The 17,749-nt window shown below is 41.3% G+C and overlaps 1 protein-coding gene across 12 annotated transcripts in view; it reads left to right on the top strand.

Moving 5' to 3' along the window:
- The window catches only part of SGIP1 (SH3GL interacting endocytic adaptor 1), a 216,527-nt gene that overhangs the window by 44,516 nt on the left and 154,262 nt on the right, over positions 1–17,749 (top strand). For all 12 annotated transcript variants that reach the window (XM_033917200.1, XM_033917198.1, XM_033917191.1 and 9 more), the window contains exon 3: positions 15,468–15,531. In XM_033917200.1, coding sequence (XP_033773091.1) covers positions 15,468–15,531 — 64 coding nt within the window. The remainder of the gene's footprint in view (positions 1–15,467; positions 15,532–17,749) is intronic.

The following is a 17,749-nucleotide window of genomic DNA, read 5'->3' as shown; positions in this document are numbered from 1 at the left end:
TATTGAAAGGGCCTTTGTGTCCTGGATACATGTGCTATCTAAAAATCCATTGTCCTGCCCCCACATTAATGGAGCATATACAGACCCATTCATGCTAGAGAGAGGTATCATAGTAACAACAAAGAGGCACAACCAGTCACAACAGGGTTTGGATGGGGGACGCTCAGGAAAAGCTACTACTAGCCTAAAACAGCTCCACTCAAGAGGTAAAGGGTGCTCTCAGTGTGAACCATCAGCAATGGGAGCAGAAGCTCCGATGCTTCACTTCCGGGCTGAGGCAGGAAGCCTCCTCCACCACACCATCATTGAGCCCCCTATGTGTGAATAGTAATGAAAACCTACAATAAGGCCCTAAATAAATAATGCAATCAAACAACCCGTGAGCGATTAAAACTCAAACGGTGAAACTACAACCTGAGCGACCCCCACACAAACCCTGCCAGCCGAAACCCGCCAAGATAGCAACAAAGCAAAATCAAAATCAAAACATACTTAAATATAATCAAAAGAATATACTTATCTAAACCAAACTGCCACAATGAAAACGCCAGGAGCCGAAGTTCAACCAAGCTGGTTTCGGGGAGGAGCCCTTCTTCAGGAACCAGCCCCCGACCGCAAGCCAAAAACAAAAAAATGAAAAAATGCAAAATGCCGAAAAACATTGCTCCCCTCGGCCTCAATGAAAGTGTGGAATGGAACACCATTATTTAGGGTTCCTTTCCACCCTTTCTGGGTGCCGTGTTTTCATGCAGGTTCCTGTGCTGGGTGGTTTTCAGCACGTTTGGGTCCGAGTACTGTACGGGTCTTACTGTTCTCTTTTAAAAGTTTTGGGGCTTTTTTCTTTTTCCCGCCCCTGCATGAGAGTTTTAGGATGCGTTGTATGATTGGTTGGGTTGTGTATGACGTAGTTCCTGGTCCGCTTTTTAGGCGTGAGTGCTCTCCCGCTCGGCTACCCCTCCCTCCAGCCGTCCCGCCTCGTTTTTCGGCATTTTGCATTTTTTCATTTTTTTGTTTTTGGCTTGCGGTCGGGGGCTGGTTCCTGAAGAAGGGCTCCTCCCCGAAACCAGCTTGGTTGAACTTCGGCTCCTGGCGTTTTCATTGTGGCAGTTTGGTTTAGATAAGTATATTCTTTTGATTATATTTAAGTATGTTTTGATTTTGATTTTGCTTTGTTGCTATCTTGGCGGGTTTCGGCTGGCAGGGTTTGTGTGGGGGTCGCTCAGGTTGTAGTTTCACCGTTTGAGTTTTAATCGCTCACGGGTTGTTTGATTGCATTATTTATTTAGGGCCTTATTGTAGGTTTTCATTACTATTCACACATAGGGGGCTCAATGATGGTGTGGTGGAGGAGGCTTCCTGCCTCAGCCCGGAAGTGAAGCATCGGAGCTTCTGCTCCCATTGCTGATGGTTCACACTGAGAGCACCCTTTACCTCTTGAGTGGAGCTGTTTTAGGCTAGTAGTAGCTTTTCCTGAGCGTCCCCCATCCAAACCCTGTTGTGACTGGTTGTGCCTCTTTGTTGTTACTATATTAGGATTTTTGGCATATTATTTGAGTGTAGTGTTGGTTAGAGAGAGGTATCAGACAGGATACAATGGAACCGTTAGCCCAATTTGTTTGGACAAATCCTGTAATTCAAGACATAACAATGAGGGAAAGGGAACTAAAAATAGTGGCCTTTGGACTAGACTAGGGGTAGGCAATTCTGGTCCTCAAGAGCCGGAACCATGTCAGGTTTTCAGGATATCCACAATGAATATGTATGGGATGGATTTGCATGCACTGCCTCCTTGAGATGCAAATCTATCTCATGCATATTTATTCTGGATATCCTGAAAACCTGACCTGGCTCCGGCTCTTGAGGACCGGAATTGCCTACCCCTGGACTAGATTAAAATGTAAAAAAGCTACTTGTTCCTTGTTTTGAAGCCCTAGAGGGTTAAGTGTAATTGCAGACATCAATCTCAAAATGGAAAAAAATAAGTCACTGGCTACAGGATAATATGTTGACGCTTAATGTTGTAAAATCCTCAACAATATTTTTCCCCTGTAAGGAAGGAATAGCTCTTCATTCTCCTATCTGCCTAAACTCCACACCACTGAATCAATAAAACTCTTGTGGGTTACCCTTGATAGTAAATTAACAAACCACCAACAAATCAGTGTAGTTGTGCAAAATTGCTGTCCTAGACTTCACTTAATAATAATAATAATAACAGTTTATATACCGCAGGACCGTGAAGTTCTATGTGGTTTACAATGAGTAGAAAGGTGCTACAAATAGAGTAGAACTTACATAGTTGAAGAATAGTGGCTAGCAGTTTAAGGGAACAGTTGTGATGGGGGGGATTGTGCATATTCGCTACCTAGGTATTTCAAGAACAGGTATGTCCTTAGGTGTTTCCTAAATTCACCATAGTTATTTGCGTTTATAATTAGTTTTTCCAAGTCTTTGCCCCAAATGCCACCTGGTAAGAGAGAAGATGTTGATGGTGTCTTTTAAATTTACATCCTCTAACCGGTGAGGAGATGAACTTTGGGTGCGTACCTCTCTTGTGTCTATTGGTTGAGAAGTGGAAGAGATCATTTATATATTGAGGAGCTAAACCGGTTAGTACCTTAAAGCAAAAGCATCCCAGCTTGAACTTCGCATGTGCCTCCATTGGCAGCCAGTGCAGGAGTCGGTAGGAAGGGGTTATGTGATCTGACTTCTTCAACCCAAGGATCAACCTGACTGCCGCATTCTGCACCAGTTGCAGTCTCTGCATGTTCTTCTGGGAGATTGCCAGATGGGCGATGTTACAATAATCGAGATGGCTTAGTATTAGGGATTGTACGAGAATTCTGAATGATGAAGCATTAAAGTATGCTCTAATAGACCTAAGCTTCCAGAGAGTAAAAAACCTCTTTCTGACTAGGGAGCTCACTTGGTCTTTCATGGTTAGGCCTTGGTCCAGTATTATCCCCAGAACCTTCATTGTAGCTGAGTTTGTTGATGCATAGTGGTGTTGTGGTGACAAGTGGGTGTGGCGAGGTCACGAAGAATTTAGTTTTTTCTGGATTGAGCTTCAGTCTGAATTCTGTTGTCCATTGTTCCATCAAGTTTAGTACTTCTGTAGCCATTTGGGTAGCTTCAGAGAGAGAAGTGGTGAAAGGGATAATGATTGTAAAGTCATCTGCGTAACTGAATACTTTTATATCTCGCTGGGCCATCTGTGCGCCTAGTGATGACATGTAAACATTGAAGAGCAGTGGGGATAGTGGTGACCACCCCTGTGGAATGCCAGATGGGTTTCTCCAGGTATTAGAGAGGTTGGAATTGAAACGTATTTGATAGGTGCGGGACATAACCAGTTTAGAACCTCACCTCTGATGCCAATTGAGTCTAAGCATTATAACAATTTCTCGTGATCGACTAGGTCAAAGGCTGAACTCATGTCAAATTGCATGATCAGGGCGTTATGGCCCTTGCTGAATAGGGAGCGTAAGTAATCCAGGATCGCTGCTATCACTGTTTCGGTGCTAAACAGAGGTCTGAAGCCAGATTGGGTTTCATGTAAAAGAGAGAACTGATCAAGGTATTCCATCAATTGGGTATGTACCAGACCTTCCATGATTTTTACAAAGAGTGGGATGGATGCTACTGGTCTATAGTTGGTTACCAATGCTAAGGATTGTTTACAATTTTTTGGAATTGGGGTAATTATAATGTGACCGTTACTAGTTGGAAATTTTCCAGTTTTAAAATTATCGGTCAGATAGTTCCACAATGTTAGTTTAAAGTTTAATGGCGCTGCTTTCATAATGTCAGGGGGACAGGGATCAAGAATGCAGTGTGATTTAGTGTACTTGTTATATAGTTTGATGTAATTATTCCATTCTAGATCTTGAAAGGAATTCCAAATCATATTCACTGGTATTTCATTTTCTTGTATGTTAGCTATTTGTTGTGCACATATGTTGTTTGTCAAACAGTTGTTTCTTAGGTTTATAATTTTTGCATTGAAATGTTGAGCTAGATCGTTTGCTGAAGGTGACTTAGTATTATGCATGGATTGAGTGTGGCGTGTGGTGTCAAATAAATTTGTAACCAAGTTGAACAGTTCTTTTGTGTTGATCCCTTTAGAACTGTTATTGGATGTATTAATTGTGGATGAATAGAATGCTTTTTGTTTTTCTTTTATCAATAGTTTGTAGCTCTTTACGTTGCATCTCCAATTGTTTCGGTCTGATATTTTTCCCGTTTTTTCCTTAATTCTCTCATTCTCTAAGGTCCTTGAATCCTCTGCTTTGAACATACTGATACATTCCCTGGTAATCTCCTGTCTGGATTACTGTAACTCTCTGTACAAAGAACATAAGAACATAAGAAGTTGCCTCCACTGGGTCAGACCGAGGTCCATCTCGCCCAGCGGTCCGCTCCCGCGGCGGCCCATCAGGTCTGCGACCTGTGAAGTGGTTTCTGTCCTCTTCTATAACCTACCTCAAGTAGGAATAACACAGAAGAATAACACAGATCTGACTTCTACATATCATACAAAACACTGCAATAAAAATGATTGAAAATGCCCCCCAAAATATAATCACATTACGCCTCTTCTAATAAAAGCACACTGGCTTCCCATATCACATAGAATAACCTATAAAATCACACTCTTAACGTTCAAAGTGATTCATAATAACCAACCAGATTTCCTAAATAATAATTTAATTCCATATACCCCGTCCAGAATACTCAGGTCTCAGTCACAAAACCTTCTTACCATCCCCTCACTCCTTGTCTTGAGCACCACACGAACATTGAATTTTGCAGTCACTGCCCTGACTCTCTGGAATTCATTACCCCCTGATTTACGTGATGAAAATTCTCTAGAAAAATTTAAAGGTAAACTTAAAACATTCCTTTTATCTCTAAAACCTCTTTCGCTTATTCTCTAAATCTCTTCTACTTAATCATTAAGAGGTCCTCGCTTTGGATCGCTTTGTACTTCCCCTTCTTGGCTTGCTTTACTATTTTAAAGATGGATTTCCTAACTTTAACCCTGTTGTTCCAGTTAGTCCTGTCAGTCTTATGTTCGTCACCCTCTTTAATTACTTTATTATGTAAAACCGCATAGAAGTACGATAGGCAGTATATCAAATTTTTATTGAGACTTGAAACTATGATACTCTCATTCAGGGAACATGTGGGAGAGAAACAGAAAGCCAGCACAGAAGAGGACATGTCCTGTCAGTGAGTGACAAGGCTCTTTGTAGTGTATGAATAGGCAGTGAAAGGCTTGACTTTCATTAGTGAAAGTAAATTGATGCTTGTATGGATTTCTAACTTCTATGTAATAGGAAAACCTCCTAGAATGTGGATAGATTTTTAAAATATAGCAAATAGGAGGCCCTCTGATAATCTAGACAAGAATTCTGCACTAGATTATCTTGACCACAGGATAGATTTTTGTTTTTATACAGTACAACGTACTGTAAAGTTGTCCAGATATGCATGAGACCTATCAAAAAATGAATTTTATATTGTGTGATGTATTTTGGAAATTCTAGAAAGCCAAGTTTTTACCATATATTTCTAAATTTGATCACATAGATTATAACATGTATTTGTTTTGTTGCTCTAGGCTTGATATTCAAAAGTATTTGCAATTACAACTGGCTTTTAATGACATAAATATAACTGGCTACAAATGCCTAAGTACCCTCCTTCCTGCCATACAACTATAATCTGGCTATGCTAAATTGCTCTATGCATAAATTTAAATGGAAACATAGAAAATGATGACAGATGAAGGCCATAAGGCTATCCAGTCGGCCCATCCATATAATCTGCTATCTCTTCATCCGCCTAAAAGATCCCAGATGCCTGTCTCATGCTTTCTTGAATTCAGATATAGTCCTTGTCTCTCCCTTCCTCCACCAGGTCTTTCCACGCACACAACTTCCTTTCATAAAAAAGTATTTCCTTAAATTACTTTTCAATCTCTTCCCCTTCAACTTCATCTTATGCCCTCTCTTTCCAAAGCTTCCTTTCAGTTGCAAGAGACCTGCCTCCTGTGCATTTAAACCACAGATATATTTATTTTATTTTTAAAATTTCTATACTGTTTTTTTCCAAAACGGTTTACAAAAAATTACATTCATATCTCCTCTCTCTCATATCTTTTTTCCAAAGTATGCATAATGAGGTCTATGAGTCTCTATATTCTTTGACAGAGACCATGAACCATTTTAATAGCCGCCCTTTGTACTGATTCCATTTTGGTTATACCTTTTTGGAGGTGCTTTCTCTCGGACTGTACATAGTTTTTTAAGTGAGGCCTTACCAGAGACTTATATAGAAGCATCAACGCTTCCCTTTTCCTGCTGACTATTCCTGAGCAACCAAGCATCTTTCTGGCTTTGGCCGTCACCCATGCTACCTTAAGATCGTCAGAAACAATTATCCCCAAGTCTCACTCTTCTTTTGAGCACAGAAGTACTTCTCCTAAATGGTATTGCTCCCTTGGGTTCCTGTAGCCCAAGTTCATGATCCTGCATTAAATATTAGTTGACAATTTCTGGACATAGAAACAGAGAAATATGATGTCAAATAAAGGCCATATACCACATCCACAGCATCCACTATCTCCTCCTCTCCCTAAGAGGTCCCACATGCTATCTGGGAACTGGCCTGCCTTCCATTGGGCTCATTCCTAGTTACCACTTACCAGATGTCCAGATTTACCCGGACATGTCCTCTTTTTAGAGGCCTGTCCAGGCATCCGGACAGCTTTTCAAAACCTGGCAGTTTGAGTTTTGAAAACATTGAGCTCAGGTCTACAACTGGAAGGTCACTGCGCATTCATGGATGCACCGTGATGATGTCACACACATGCACATATGCTGTGATGTCATCACATCTCATCCACACATGCACAGTGAACCTCCAGATGCGGCCAAGAAAAGAGAAGGTTTGTGTAGGGCTGGAGTTGGGGGACGGAATGGGGCAGGGCTGTGGGCGGGGTAGAACAGGGCAGGGCCACACCCCCTCTTTTTTTTTTGCATCAAAAATCTGGTAACCCTACTCCTTTCCCTCTGGCCTCTGAGGAAACCAACCCTACCTCTTTACTCTGCTGTATTGTTACTTTTAACCGAGTGTGTTCTCTAACCACACCCTCTCTCTTTCTCTGGGGTTGCTGAGAAACCCTGAATCACACAGGCTTCCTTAATTAGGAACCTGAAACATACTGATGGATTCCTCCTCCCCCTACTTAGCTCCTGCTGAGGTTTATCCTGCCTATTCCTACTAGATAAGTTCTGGGGATTTATTTCTATTTTTTTCCAGCCTGTGCAAACAGTAGAAACGGGATGTAAAGTTCTCTCCTCCTTCTTAGCATGGCAAAATATCTAAAAAGGGCTTTCCTTTCACTGTTTGCATTCACCAGCTGGGAAAACTAGGCTGTCTGAGATCTGAGCTGAAGAGTCCAGTGTATTCTGAGACATGTAAGCTGGGTAAGGACCCATCTTTATATGGATCATATTGCCCCATTACATTGTTGAGACATGGTCAGAAGGGCAATTAATCTATCATGTTTCCCCGAAAATAAGCCCTAGCATGATTTTCAGGGTAGGTCTTAATATAAGCCCTACCCCCGAAAATAAGCCCTAGTCGTGGGCAGCAGTGCTTCCCCTGCCCCGCCGCGCAGCCGAACCCCCGCCGGCCCTCCATCCTTCCCTCCCAACCGATCCCCGCCGACCGCGACCATAAATACCCTTGCTGCAGAGGAGCATCGGGCCAGCAGCACTCACAGACTGCTTCACGGCCTTCTCACTGGGGCCATGAGGGTCATCGGCGGTTCAGCTGCGCAGCGGGAGTAACGGCAGGTGCTCAATAGTTCTGCTGCACGAGGGATGGGAGGGAGGGAAGGATGGAAGCTGGGCAAAGGGTTCTGCTGCACGAGGGAGGGAAGGATGGAAGCTGGGTAAGGGTTCTGCTGCACAGGGGGATGGGAAGGATGGAGGGCTAGAAAGATGCTGCAGAGGGAAGGCACAAGGGGATGGGTGAGAGGGGAGAAAAGATGTTGCACATGTTGGGGAAAACAAAGAGGAAGAATTGGGGTGAAGGAGAGGAAGGGAAAGATGATCATGTGCATGAAAAAAATAAGCCCTACCCGAAAATAAGACCTAGTGCCTTTTTTGGGCCCCAAATGAATATAAGACACTGTCTAATTTTCGGAGTAACACGGTGGGGGCAACTATCTGCTCCTTACTTTATAAGGTATGTTAGATGGATTGTGAGCCCACTGGGACAGATAGGGAAAATGAGTACCTGATTGTAAACCGCTTAGATAACTTTGATAGGCAGTATATAAATACCTAAAATAAATAAATAAGCTGCACTGCTTAAACTTGGTCTAACTGGGAAAAGTCTCCCCTGCTCTCTCTGGCGGCTCTGATGACATCCAAAGTGTCCCACAGCGCATGTACTTTAGCATATACCACAAATGTTCCTTTGCTATTGTTTTTTCCAACTGTCAGAAAAATCTTCAGTACCTCAATACTAGTCATTAATATAATGCACATTACGTGTCATAGAAAATAGTTTTACACTTAACATACTCAGTCCACTTTCCTCTTGTGGTGCAACAACCCTAGTTAATGGAATTCTGGCTTGTTTACCATGCCAAATGTATTTTAACACATATCTTGAGTTGCGTCTCATATTTAACAGTAAAGGAAACATTTGAAGAGTATACAGCCACTTAGGTTCCAGAATCATATTATTTTTCCCATCAACAACAAAGCTAAGACTGCAATATTTGCCATTTATGTTTAGTCTCTTCTAATAGAGGTGTTATAGTGACAGAATATACCATATTTAGATTTTGGGGCACAATTATTCCCAAATAGTTTACTGAAGCCTTAGCCCAACTCAAGGGAAAAGGGCCTCTCCAAGATTTTTGTACACCCTCCTGAAAGAGGAGAGCTTGGGACTTCTGTAAGTTCAATTGGAGACCTGATAAATGTCCAAAAAAAATCGATATTCTCTCCAGTGCCCTCTGAAAAGAATTTGGGGAGTCTGTCAGCACCAGCAAAAGGTCATCTGCAAATTCTAAAGTTTTTATTTCAGCCTGACCAATAGTGACCCCTTGTGTTAAAGCACCCTTCTCTAACGTTCATAAAAGGGACTTGAAGTATAACAGAAACAATGATGGGGAAAGGGACACACTTGTTACATCTTGGCTATCAGAGTATATCAGGGGTGTCCAACCTTTTGGCTTCCCTGGGCTGCATTGGCCGAAAAAAATGTTTCTGGGGCCGCGCAAATGCTGCAGCAAGACAAAGGAAGGAGCCGGCAAGATGGTAAACACCCTGGGGCGGCAGAGGAAAACACTGCATCGCCCTCGACTGGGGCCGCACAAAATACTTCACAGGGCCGCAGGTTGGACATCCCTGGAGTATATAATAGATTTCCATCAACACTAATAAAATCAGAGCATCTTTAGCTAAAACATCTGCTCAATGGATTACCTCTGCCTAGAAATCCAGTCCTCTGAAAACTTCAGTTGTTTTCCAAGTTCTTTTACTAGCATCTATGCAAAATTACTCATTTAACTATAGAACTTAAATTTAGGAATGAATTTGTTTTTCCATTACTAAAATGTTAAGTATTTTGCAGTGTATACATTATTGTAAAGCAAAGATCAGGCAGCATCCTTGTATTGCTGTGTTTTCCTTTCTGAAACTTTTTTCAGTTACCTGCTGTGTGACATCTAGCCTTTTATACTTGCAAATGAATACAGCTAAAATATTCATGAAGGTATCATGTTATCTGTTTAGATCCTCAGCATATTACAGTATAGGTATTTTTCCATTATTAAGTACACTATAAAGGGGTTTTTTTTTTACATTTGTTGATCCATAGCTTATTTGAGGTTATCTGAAATATAATTTCTCTTCAAAGATTAACCCCCTCTTCTACAATGCTGTGCCCATAGAGATTTAAAGGGCTTCGGGGGCTGTTGCTGCGCAGCAGCCGCTAGCGCGGCTTTGTAGAAGAGGGAATAAGTGACAAATAGATGATGAAAGGGGAATGCTATTAGAGCAAACACTTTTTTTTTCTGTTATAAAAAAAATACAGATTATTAATGGCATACCTGTAAAGGTGTGGAGGTAGGGGTGCAGTGTGACTGGGCTTTTGATAGAGCAGAAGCCCTATGTTTTTAACCCAGATGTGTGGCATAAAAATTACTTCTTCTCTTTCCTTATCAGGTCCAGAGGCAGAACTGGGCCTGATAAGAGAAACTGGCCTTGTCCTTTGTTATTTACTTTAGAGATAGAATAAACATACACTTTAGATTCCTTTGGCTATCCCTACTCCCTCATGTCATAAGAACATAAGAATAGCCTTACTGGGTCAGACCAATGGTCCATCAAGCCCAGAAGCCCGTTCTCACAGTGGCTAATCCAGGTCACTAGTACCTGGCCAAAACACAAGGAGTAGCAATATTCCATGCTACCAATCCAGAGCAAGCAGTGGCTTCCCCATGTCTTTCTCAATAACAGACTATGCACTTTTCCTCCAGCAACTTGTCCAATCCTTTCTTTAAAACCAGCTATGCTATCCACTCATACCACAACCTCTGGCAATGCGTTCCAGAGCTTAACTATTCCCTGATTGAAAAAAAAAAAATTTCTCCTGTAAAAGTATTTCCCTGTAACTTCATCGAATGTCCCCTAGTTGTCGTAATTTTTGAAGGAGTGAAAAATCGATCCACTTGTACTCGTTCTACTCCACTCAGGATTTTGTAGACTTCAATGACATCTCCCCCCAGCCATCTGTTTTCCAAACTGAAGAGTCCTAACCATTTTAGTCTTTCCTCATATGAGAGGAGTTCCATCCCCTTTATCATCTTGGTTGCTCTTCTTTGAACCTTGTCTAGAGCTTGAAGGACTTGGATTTTATGTTTAGTCTCTGTGTTTCCACTGAACCAGCATCAGTGCCTATTGCCAATGGCAAACCAAGTCTGCTTACTCCTTCTACTAGCAGTCATGACTCGTTTCTTTCTCCTACTGTTATGTGTGGCCTGAGTCATCATTATTTTGCTAGCATGCAGGGTCTGCTTCGAGTGGTCCATGAGGCCTCCTCTTTCTTTTACTGGCATTCAAGGATTACTTATTCTCCTTTTTTAATATGGTTCATGTAGCTTTGGGAGACAGAAGGAGCTCAAGGAGATGAAGAGATTGCTGTGGGAAGAAAGAGAACAAAATTAAGCAAGAAGCTTTTCAGACAGTTGGGATAGGGGAGGGAGACAAGAAGCTGGAAGGAGAGAGACAGAGATGAATGTGCAATGGGTGAAAGGAGATTTTCTGGGGATGGCTTCTGTACCCTCGTATTAAGCTAATGAAATCAAAAGTTGTTCATGCTAAAATGTCCACCATATATTAAGCATGGCCGTCTTAGTGCCACAGACAGTATTGGTGCAAAGGTATTAGATGCCCTAGGGCGCTCTCTTGTGCCAATTAACTTCAGAGCCCTAGATTCCCCTCCCAAGAGTTTGATAATTAAATTCAACAACTGTGATCATCTTCCTTTCTAGCATGATTCTGTAAAAATGCACTATTGAACATCACACTTTTAAATATTCAGCTTTGCTTACTCTATGTATAGACAATGCAGTTAACAAAAGTCATTTTTCAGAGTAATTAGCCATTTGGAAGAGTAAATGGGCTATTTGAAAATTGCCCACCCCTCCTATGGAGGGGGTGTAAGGGCCTATTGCAGAGGTCCTCAAATCTATTCCACAAGTCCACAACCCAGTCTGGTTTTCAGGACTTCCACAATGAATATGTATGAGCTCTATTTGTATGCAATGGAAGCATTCATATTCATTGTGGAAAACCTGAAAACCAAGCTTGGTTGTGGACCTTGAGGGCTGGATTTATAGGATCCCTGATCTATAAATCCCCCAGAAACTTCTGCCCAGTAGTTAAGCTTGTACTTTAGCCCTAGCTTACCCTAGCTGGTTCAGTGATTTGATGTTCAAACCATTTGGGGGGTATCTGCTGAAACTAGTTTTTAACCAGTTGCCAAAAGTTTTGAAAATCAGTCCTATTTAGATACATAAAAACTTAGATTGAGAAGAAATTTCAGTAAAAAACACCTTTGATGTGTTGGTGGATGATCATAGAAACAGAGAAAATGACAGCAGAAAGAAACATATGGCCTATCCAGTCTGCCCATCTAAACCAAAAGCCATTTTCTACCCTCTTCTGCCTCAGATTATTGGTGCTTGTCCCATGTTCTGTTGAAATCTGATGCTGTTCTTGTCTCTACTAGTTTAATTTGAAAGCTGTTTCATAGATCCTGTACACAGTAGAGTACTCTTGAGCCTTCACCTATGACCTATGAGAAAATATGTCTAAAAACCCGCCTAAATCGGCACTTGGACGATCAAAAAGACAGGTCGTCCAAATACCGACAAACGAAACGGGTTTTAGACCAAACTACAGTGATTAATCATATTATAAGACCTGAACAGGAAGGCATCATGTAAACAGTATACTGTGCAAGTCACATACATAGAGGCTCATTTTCAAAGCACTTAAAGTACCATAGATTTTTATGGTAAGTGCTTTGAAAATTAGCTCCAGTGTAACACAGTAGTTGACAGCAGATAAAGACTTGCAACCAGCAAATCCTAAAGATATTCAAGTATATGGTATGATGAAAGCAAGACAAGTTAAAAGTACAGTTTTTTATATTCAAATTTAAGTAGGTTTTGATTAGATTAATGGAGCAGGATTTTATCCTTCCAAGCCTACTTAGATTTGACATTCTGTTACATCTACTCATGAAAGGTCACTTGGACACACAAAGTCAGAGGCGTGAAGAAAGTACAAGTTTTATTCACAGCATGCATGCTGGACCCCTGAGCTCCAAGCTGGCTCAGAAGTGCCGAAACCAGGAAGTTACAGAGATATTTATTCATTTTTCTGGCTATACAACTGAATTCTAGAAAAAGCTTTTCACGTGTTACTTTTCTTAACACTCATTGGTTCTAAGCTCACACTAGCAGGTCACTAGCAGGACACTTATCTAACTCTTACAGTTAAATGTACAGAAGGGCAGGGTACATCATGGCTCAAACTCTTATCTATTCAGCTTACAATGTGGTAAGGTAGGGACATACATTTTAGGCAGATGAAGTCAATAGATTATACACTGTTTTCAGCTATGTAGGCCAGAGCAATATTTTAAACAACAGTTAACCATTTCATGACCCTACACTCAGAAGTCCTTACGTTAGGTCATCTAGTGAACCAGGTTTTGTAGAAGTGTGATACAACTTTCACCACCTCCCACATTGCCAGTGGAGTGGAGTGTCCCCTTAAGTTTTTCCTTCTGCAAGCGAACTATGCAGATGTGTTTCTGATCTGCTCCAGTTTTTCTTATTTTCAGCTTTACGTACGTTTTGGGTTTTTTAGGCTTTGGTGCCCTGAAACCCCATATTTGGGAATTCTCTGCCTGAGAAAGGACACAGCTTCCATGGAGCCGGACTGCAGCTCAGAGGGCAAACCTTCAGGTAGACCTATGGAGCCAGCCTGCTGTGTGCTACTTCAGGGCTCAGGGTCCGTTCCCCTGGGAGCCAACTTGCCTTCTGAATTTCTCAATGGCTTGAGAGCAGGCTGTGGTGCCCTAAGTAAGAACCTTGGGGGTATTGAGGAGCTGGCTGTATAATTTGCCTCCCCATCGCAGTTCAAGTTTCCTTGAGGATGGAGGTCTCAGATGGGGTCGGTCTCAAGGCTGTAAATGCATTTCTAATAATCCCGTGTTTCCACATGGAAATGGCATGTTTGATCATTGCGGTGGTAGCTCCAGGGAGTTTCTAGCCTCTCTGGATATGATGGAAGCATATCTGCATATTCCCATCTTTCCAGGCCACAGGAAATATCTGAGGGTTCATGTAGTTCAGGAACATTTCCAGTTTGTGGCTCTCCCGTTCAGATTGGCAATAGCCTCTCGCACTTTCACCAAGGTAATGCTGATGATTGTGGCTCATCTCCAGAACATGGGGATCCTAGTACACCCTTGTCTGGACGATTGGCTAATTAGAGCTCTGTCCAAATGGGAGTGCGAGCAAGTAGTGCAACAGATGTTGGATTTTCTCCAACGAATAGGCTGGATAGTCAACTTCAAGAAGAGCCATCTAGAACTGTCCCAGAGTTTCTCTCAAGGTGCATTTGACCAGGAATATTGCATCTTCATGGGTGAATTCTCACACAGTTCCTTCCGCAGAGATTTGTAGAGCAGCTACTGGTCTACTCTTCATACCTTTACAAGGTTTTACAGAGTGGACATGGTGGCTCGAGAGGATACCGCTTAGGGGTCCTTGGTCTTTCAGGCAGGTTCTTCTGTCCCACTCTAGACGTCAGCCATTGCTTTGGTACATCACCTAATGTACGGACTCCTGAGTAGATGTAACAGAATGAAAGATTAGGTTCTTACCTGGATAATCTTCTTTCTGTTAAACTTCTCAGGAGTCTGTGCAGCCCGTCCTCAGTATATCCTGTTCGCCTGTTTTCTGCCCCAGACATTTCTAGATTCCAAGCCTAGAGTTCTTCTCTGGTCAGCCAGATGACTAAGTGTAAAGAAAGCAAAAGCAAACAAAAACAATACTGCAAGAAAATGTACAGGAATTTATTAAAATAAAACCAAAAATCTAAAAACAAAATGCATAGACTGCATAAAAAGTATATGTCCAAAACAACTGGTCCCAATATTCGTGTGAACTGGACCCAACACGGTCCGTGTTTCGAAGAAACACTTCTTCCTAAGGGGTCCCTACTAGTAGTACACAGAGTATCAGAAAACCAGAATGGATAAGGTAAACAAAATCGGTAGTGAACAGGCATGAAACTCTCCTGTACAATGCGCTGCAGTCTGTAGATCAGATAGAAAAGACATTTTCTTGCAGTATTGTTTTTGTTTGCTTTTGCTGTCTTTTTACTGCAAGTCCTGTTGGTTTTTCTGTTTGTTTAAGCGTACAGAAATCCTGTTCAGCCTCTGGCTCCTTTGATGTTACTGATGTTACCGCTTATTTCACACAGCAGGTTGGTTCTTTATTGCTGCTATGTTTTAAATTTCTGTTGATCATTGTTCTAATTATTTTCTAAGTTACAGAGCATAACAGAATTGTATGATATCTGCGGAGAAGTTCTCCATACCCCTTCTTCTTTGTATTCTATTCCAGTGGAGCTTGATTGCTTTGGGACGTAACTGAAGGGGGCACTACCCTCCACTGGCAATGTGGGAGGTGCTGAGAGTTGTAAGTATTACACTTCTGCAAAATCCATTTTGCGGGAATGGATTAATCACCTAATGTATGGACTCCTGAGAAGATTAACAGAAAGATTATCCAGGTGAGAACCTAATCTTTCATTAATAACATATAATGCTTTGCCTAATGTCTGTTCTTTTTACAGGATTGAAAAAACGTACAAGGAAGGCCTTTGGAATACGGAAGAAAGAAAAAGACAATGATTCTACGTAAGTATGCCGTAGTATATTCTAAGTTTGCTAGGAAAAAGAAATGCTCTAACACGCTTACCATTGCTTCCTTCTGTTAGAAAATGTAGCTGTGATACTTAGCAACTGAAATTTATTTCAGGTGTTTTACAGTTTTTTTTCTGTATAAAAAAAGATGGAATGGAGGAGAGGGATTCACTTCCAGAAAACATTTATAGTATATGAATGGATATTTATATGGGTAAAAGGGCTGTTTAAAACTGCTCAGCCCAAGTATAATTTTCAAAGGGACTGCTACAAGTAAAATATACTTTCCTGAACCAGAAGCTCCACTAAACTTTGTTCCATAATTCAGTGGAAATGTTCCTGAGATCAGGTTTAGTGGCAAGGAGTGCTACAGCCCATATAATTTTATATTTCCAAACTATTGGGCCCTTCTGCATAAGTGGTTTTGGCGCTACCAGGCGATTCGTCTACTTTCTTCTTGACTGACTGCTTGATTCGGATGTCTTCCAGTCGGGTCATTTGACTGACACGAAAAGGGTGGTTTCTTTTCCTCAGTTCTTTGGACTTAATCTTCGAATTTGCAGAGCGCTCTTTTCTCCTGTACTATTTATAGGTATATCGGGGAGATGTTTTTATTCATATAGGAGAGAAATGTGTTTCTTCCCAGAGACTAGGGTGATGGGTCACAGTCTCAGGTTTGCATTCTTCTTCGGTCACCATGACCAAGAGCAGTGATTCCCAACCCTGTCCTGGAGGAACACCAGGCCAATCGGGTTTTCAGGCTAGCCCTAATGAATATGCATGAGAGAGATTTGCATATGATGGAAGTGATAGGCATGCAAATTTGCTTCATGCATATTCATTAGGGCTAGCCTGAAAACCCAATTGGCCTGGTGTTCCTCCAGGACAGGGTTGGGAACCACTGACCAAGAGTATGGGATTCTGTACAGGTTCTAGGATCCATGTTGCTGACTCCACTAGGAACTTCGGCTTGCTTTCCCATTATAACGCTAGAGCAGTCGCTTTTGTTCCGGTGGTTCCCGGTATCTCAGGGCTCCAATTATTTAGTAGGCTCCTCAAGCATTGCTCTGTATGATTTGGTGGCTCAGCTGCAAACAGGCAACGCACCCACATAAACTTCCAATCAACATTGGAAGTTTATGTCGGTGTGCTGCCTGCTTGCAGCCTGTTTGGACTTTTTGTAACTTTTATATTTTTTTTATATATTGAAACTTGTAATTTTTCATAGATGTAATTAAGTTGGTTTAAATGGGATTTATATGTATTTCTATACCTGCTTGTTTTAGTTTTTTCCTTGCTTTATAAGATGTAAGTATAATAGTTGTAATAAAAAAATAATATATAAAGAGATAACCTATTCTGTAAAGGAAAGTAGATTCCTTAGTATAGGCAAGTATGTGCTTAGGCATAGGGGCATGCAGTTAGAATTACCTCCTGTGTATTTCTGCATTAATTCCAAACAGTAATGTAACTGTGCAGTGTGGAGACAGCCTTTGCACTTTTTGTGCATTAATAATTGTTAGGTGCACTTTATTAATCAGTTCCCTCATGTTTTAGTAAAAAAAAAAAAAAGGTACCTTCAAGCTAAAGCAGATAGAGGAGTGTGGTAATATTTTTTCCTCAAGACAGTTTTCAAAGTTGATGTACAGGCAAGTAACCTACCCACATTGCTGCATAGTATTTGGTTACCTTTTTACCTGTGGTATTTGTACCAGTTTGTAAATTAAGGGGCTCTAAAACTTAGCACACACTAATAGATATTAGCACGTGCAATGCTGTGCATCTTATCTTATACAGTATCTATAGGCCGCATAGCACTTAGTTCATGATAATATCCATTAGTGTTCATTAAACTTAAGTGAAGGGGCCCCTAAAGGTGTGTTTGGTTCTTCACTTTCAAAACTGACTGAGGAGATGTATCCACAGAGATTTATACCCACTTTTATTGATGAGTGAGATATAAAGTCGATATGTAAACTTGGAAACACCTACTTTTATGCATGTCTGTACTGAGGCAGTTTTATAAATGCTTACCTGAGCATGCAAAATGCTGTTCTATATGGTCATCACCCACAAAATTATCCCTTCAGTGGAGAACTGGTTGAACCACAGCATTCAATGGGTTCTTTCTGGAAAGGGTGAAGTAGCTAGTAAGGTACCATAAGGATAAGAAGAAAAATAAAGATAAACAACATCCAACGGGACCAAAAAC

Source organism: Geotrypetes seraphini, chromosome 12, assembly GCF_902459505.1.
Source record: "Geotrypetes seraphini chromosome 12, aGeoSer1.1, whole genome shotgun sequence".
Lineage (NCBI taxonomy): Eukaryota > Metazoa > Chordata > Amphibia > Gymnophiona > Dermophiidae > Geotrypetes > Geotrypetes seraphini.
Note: the sequence above shows the minus strand (reverse complement) of the source record. Positions and strands in the feature narration are given on the sequence as shown.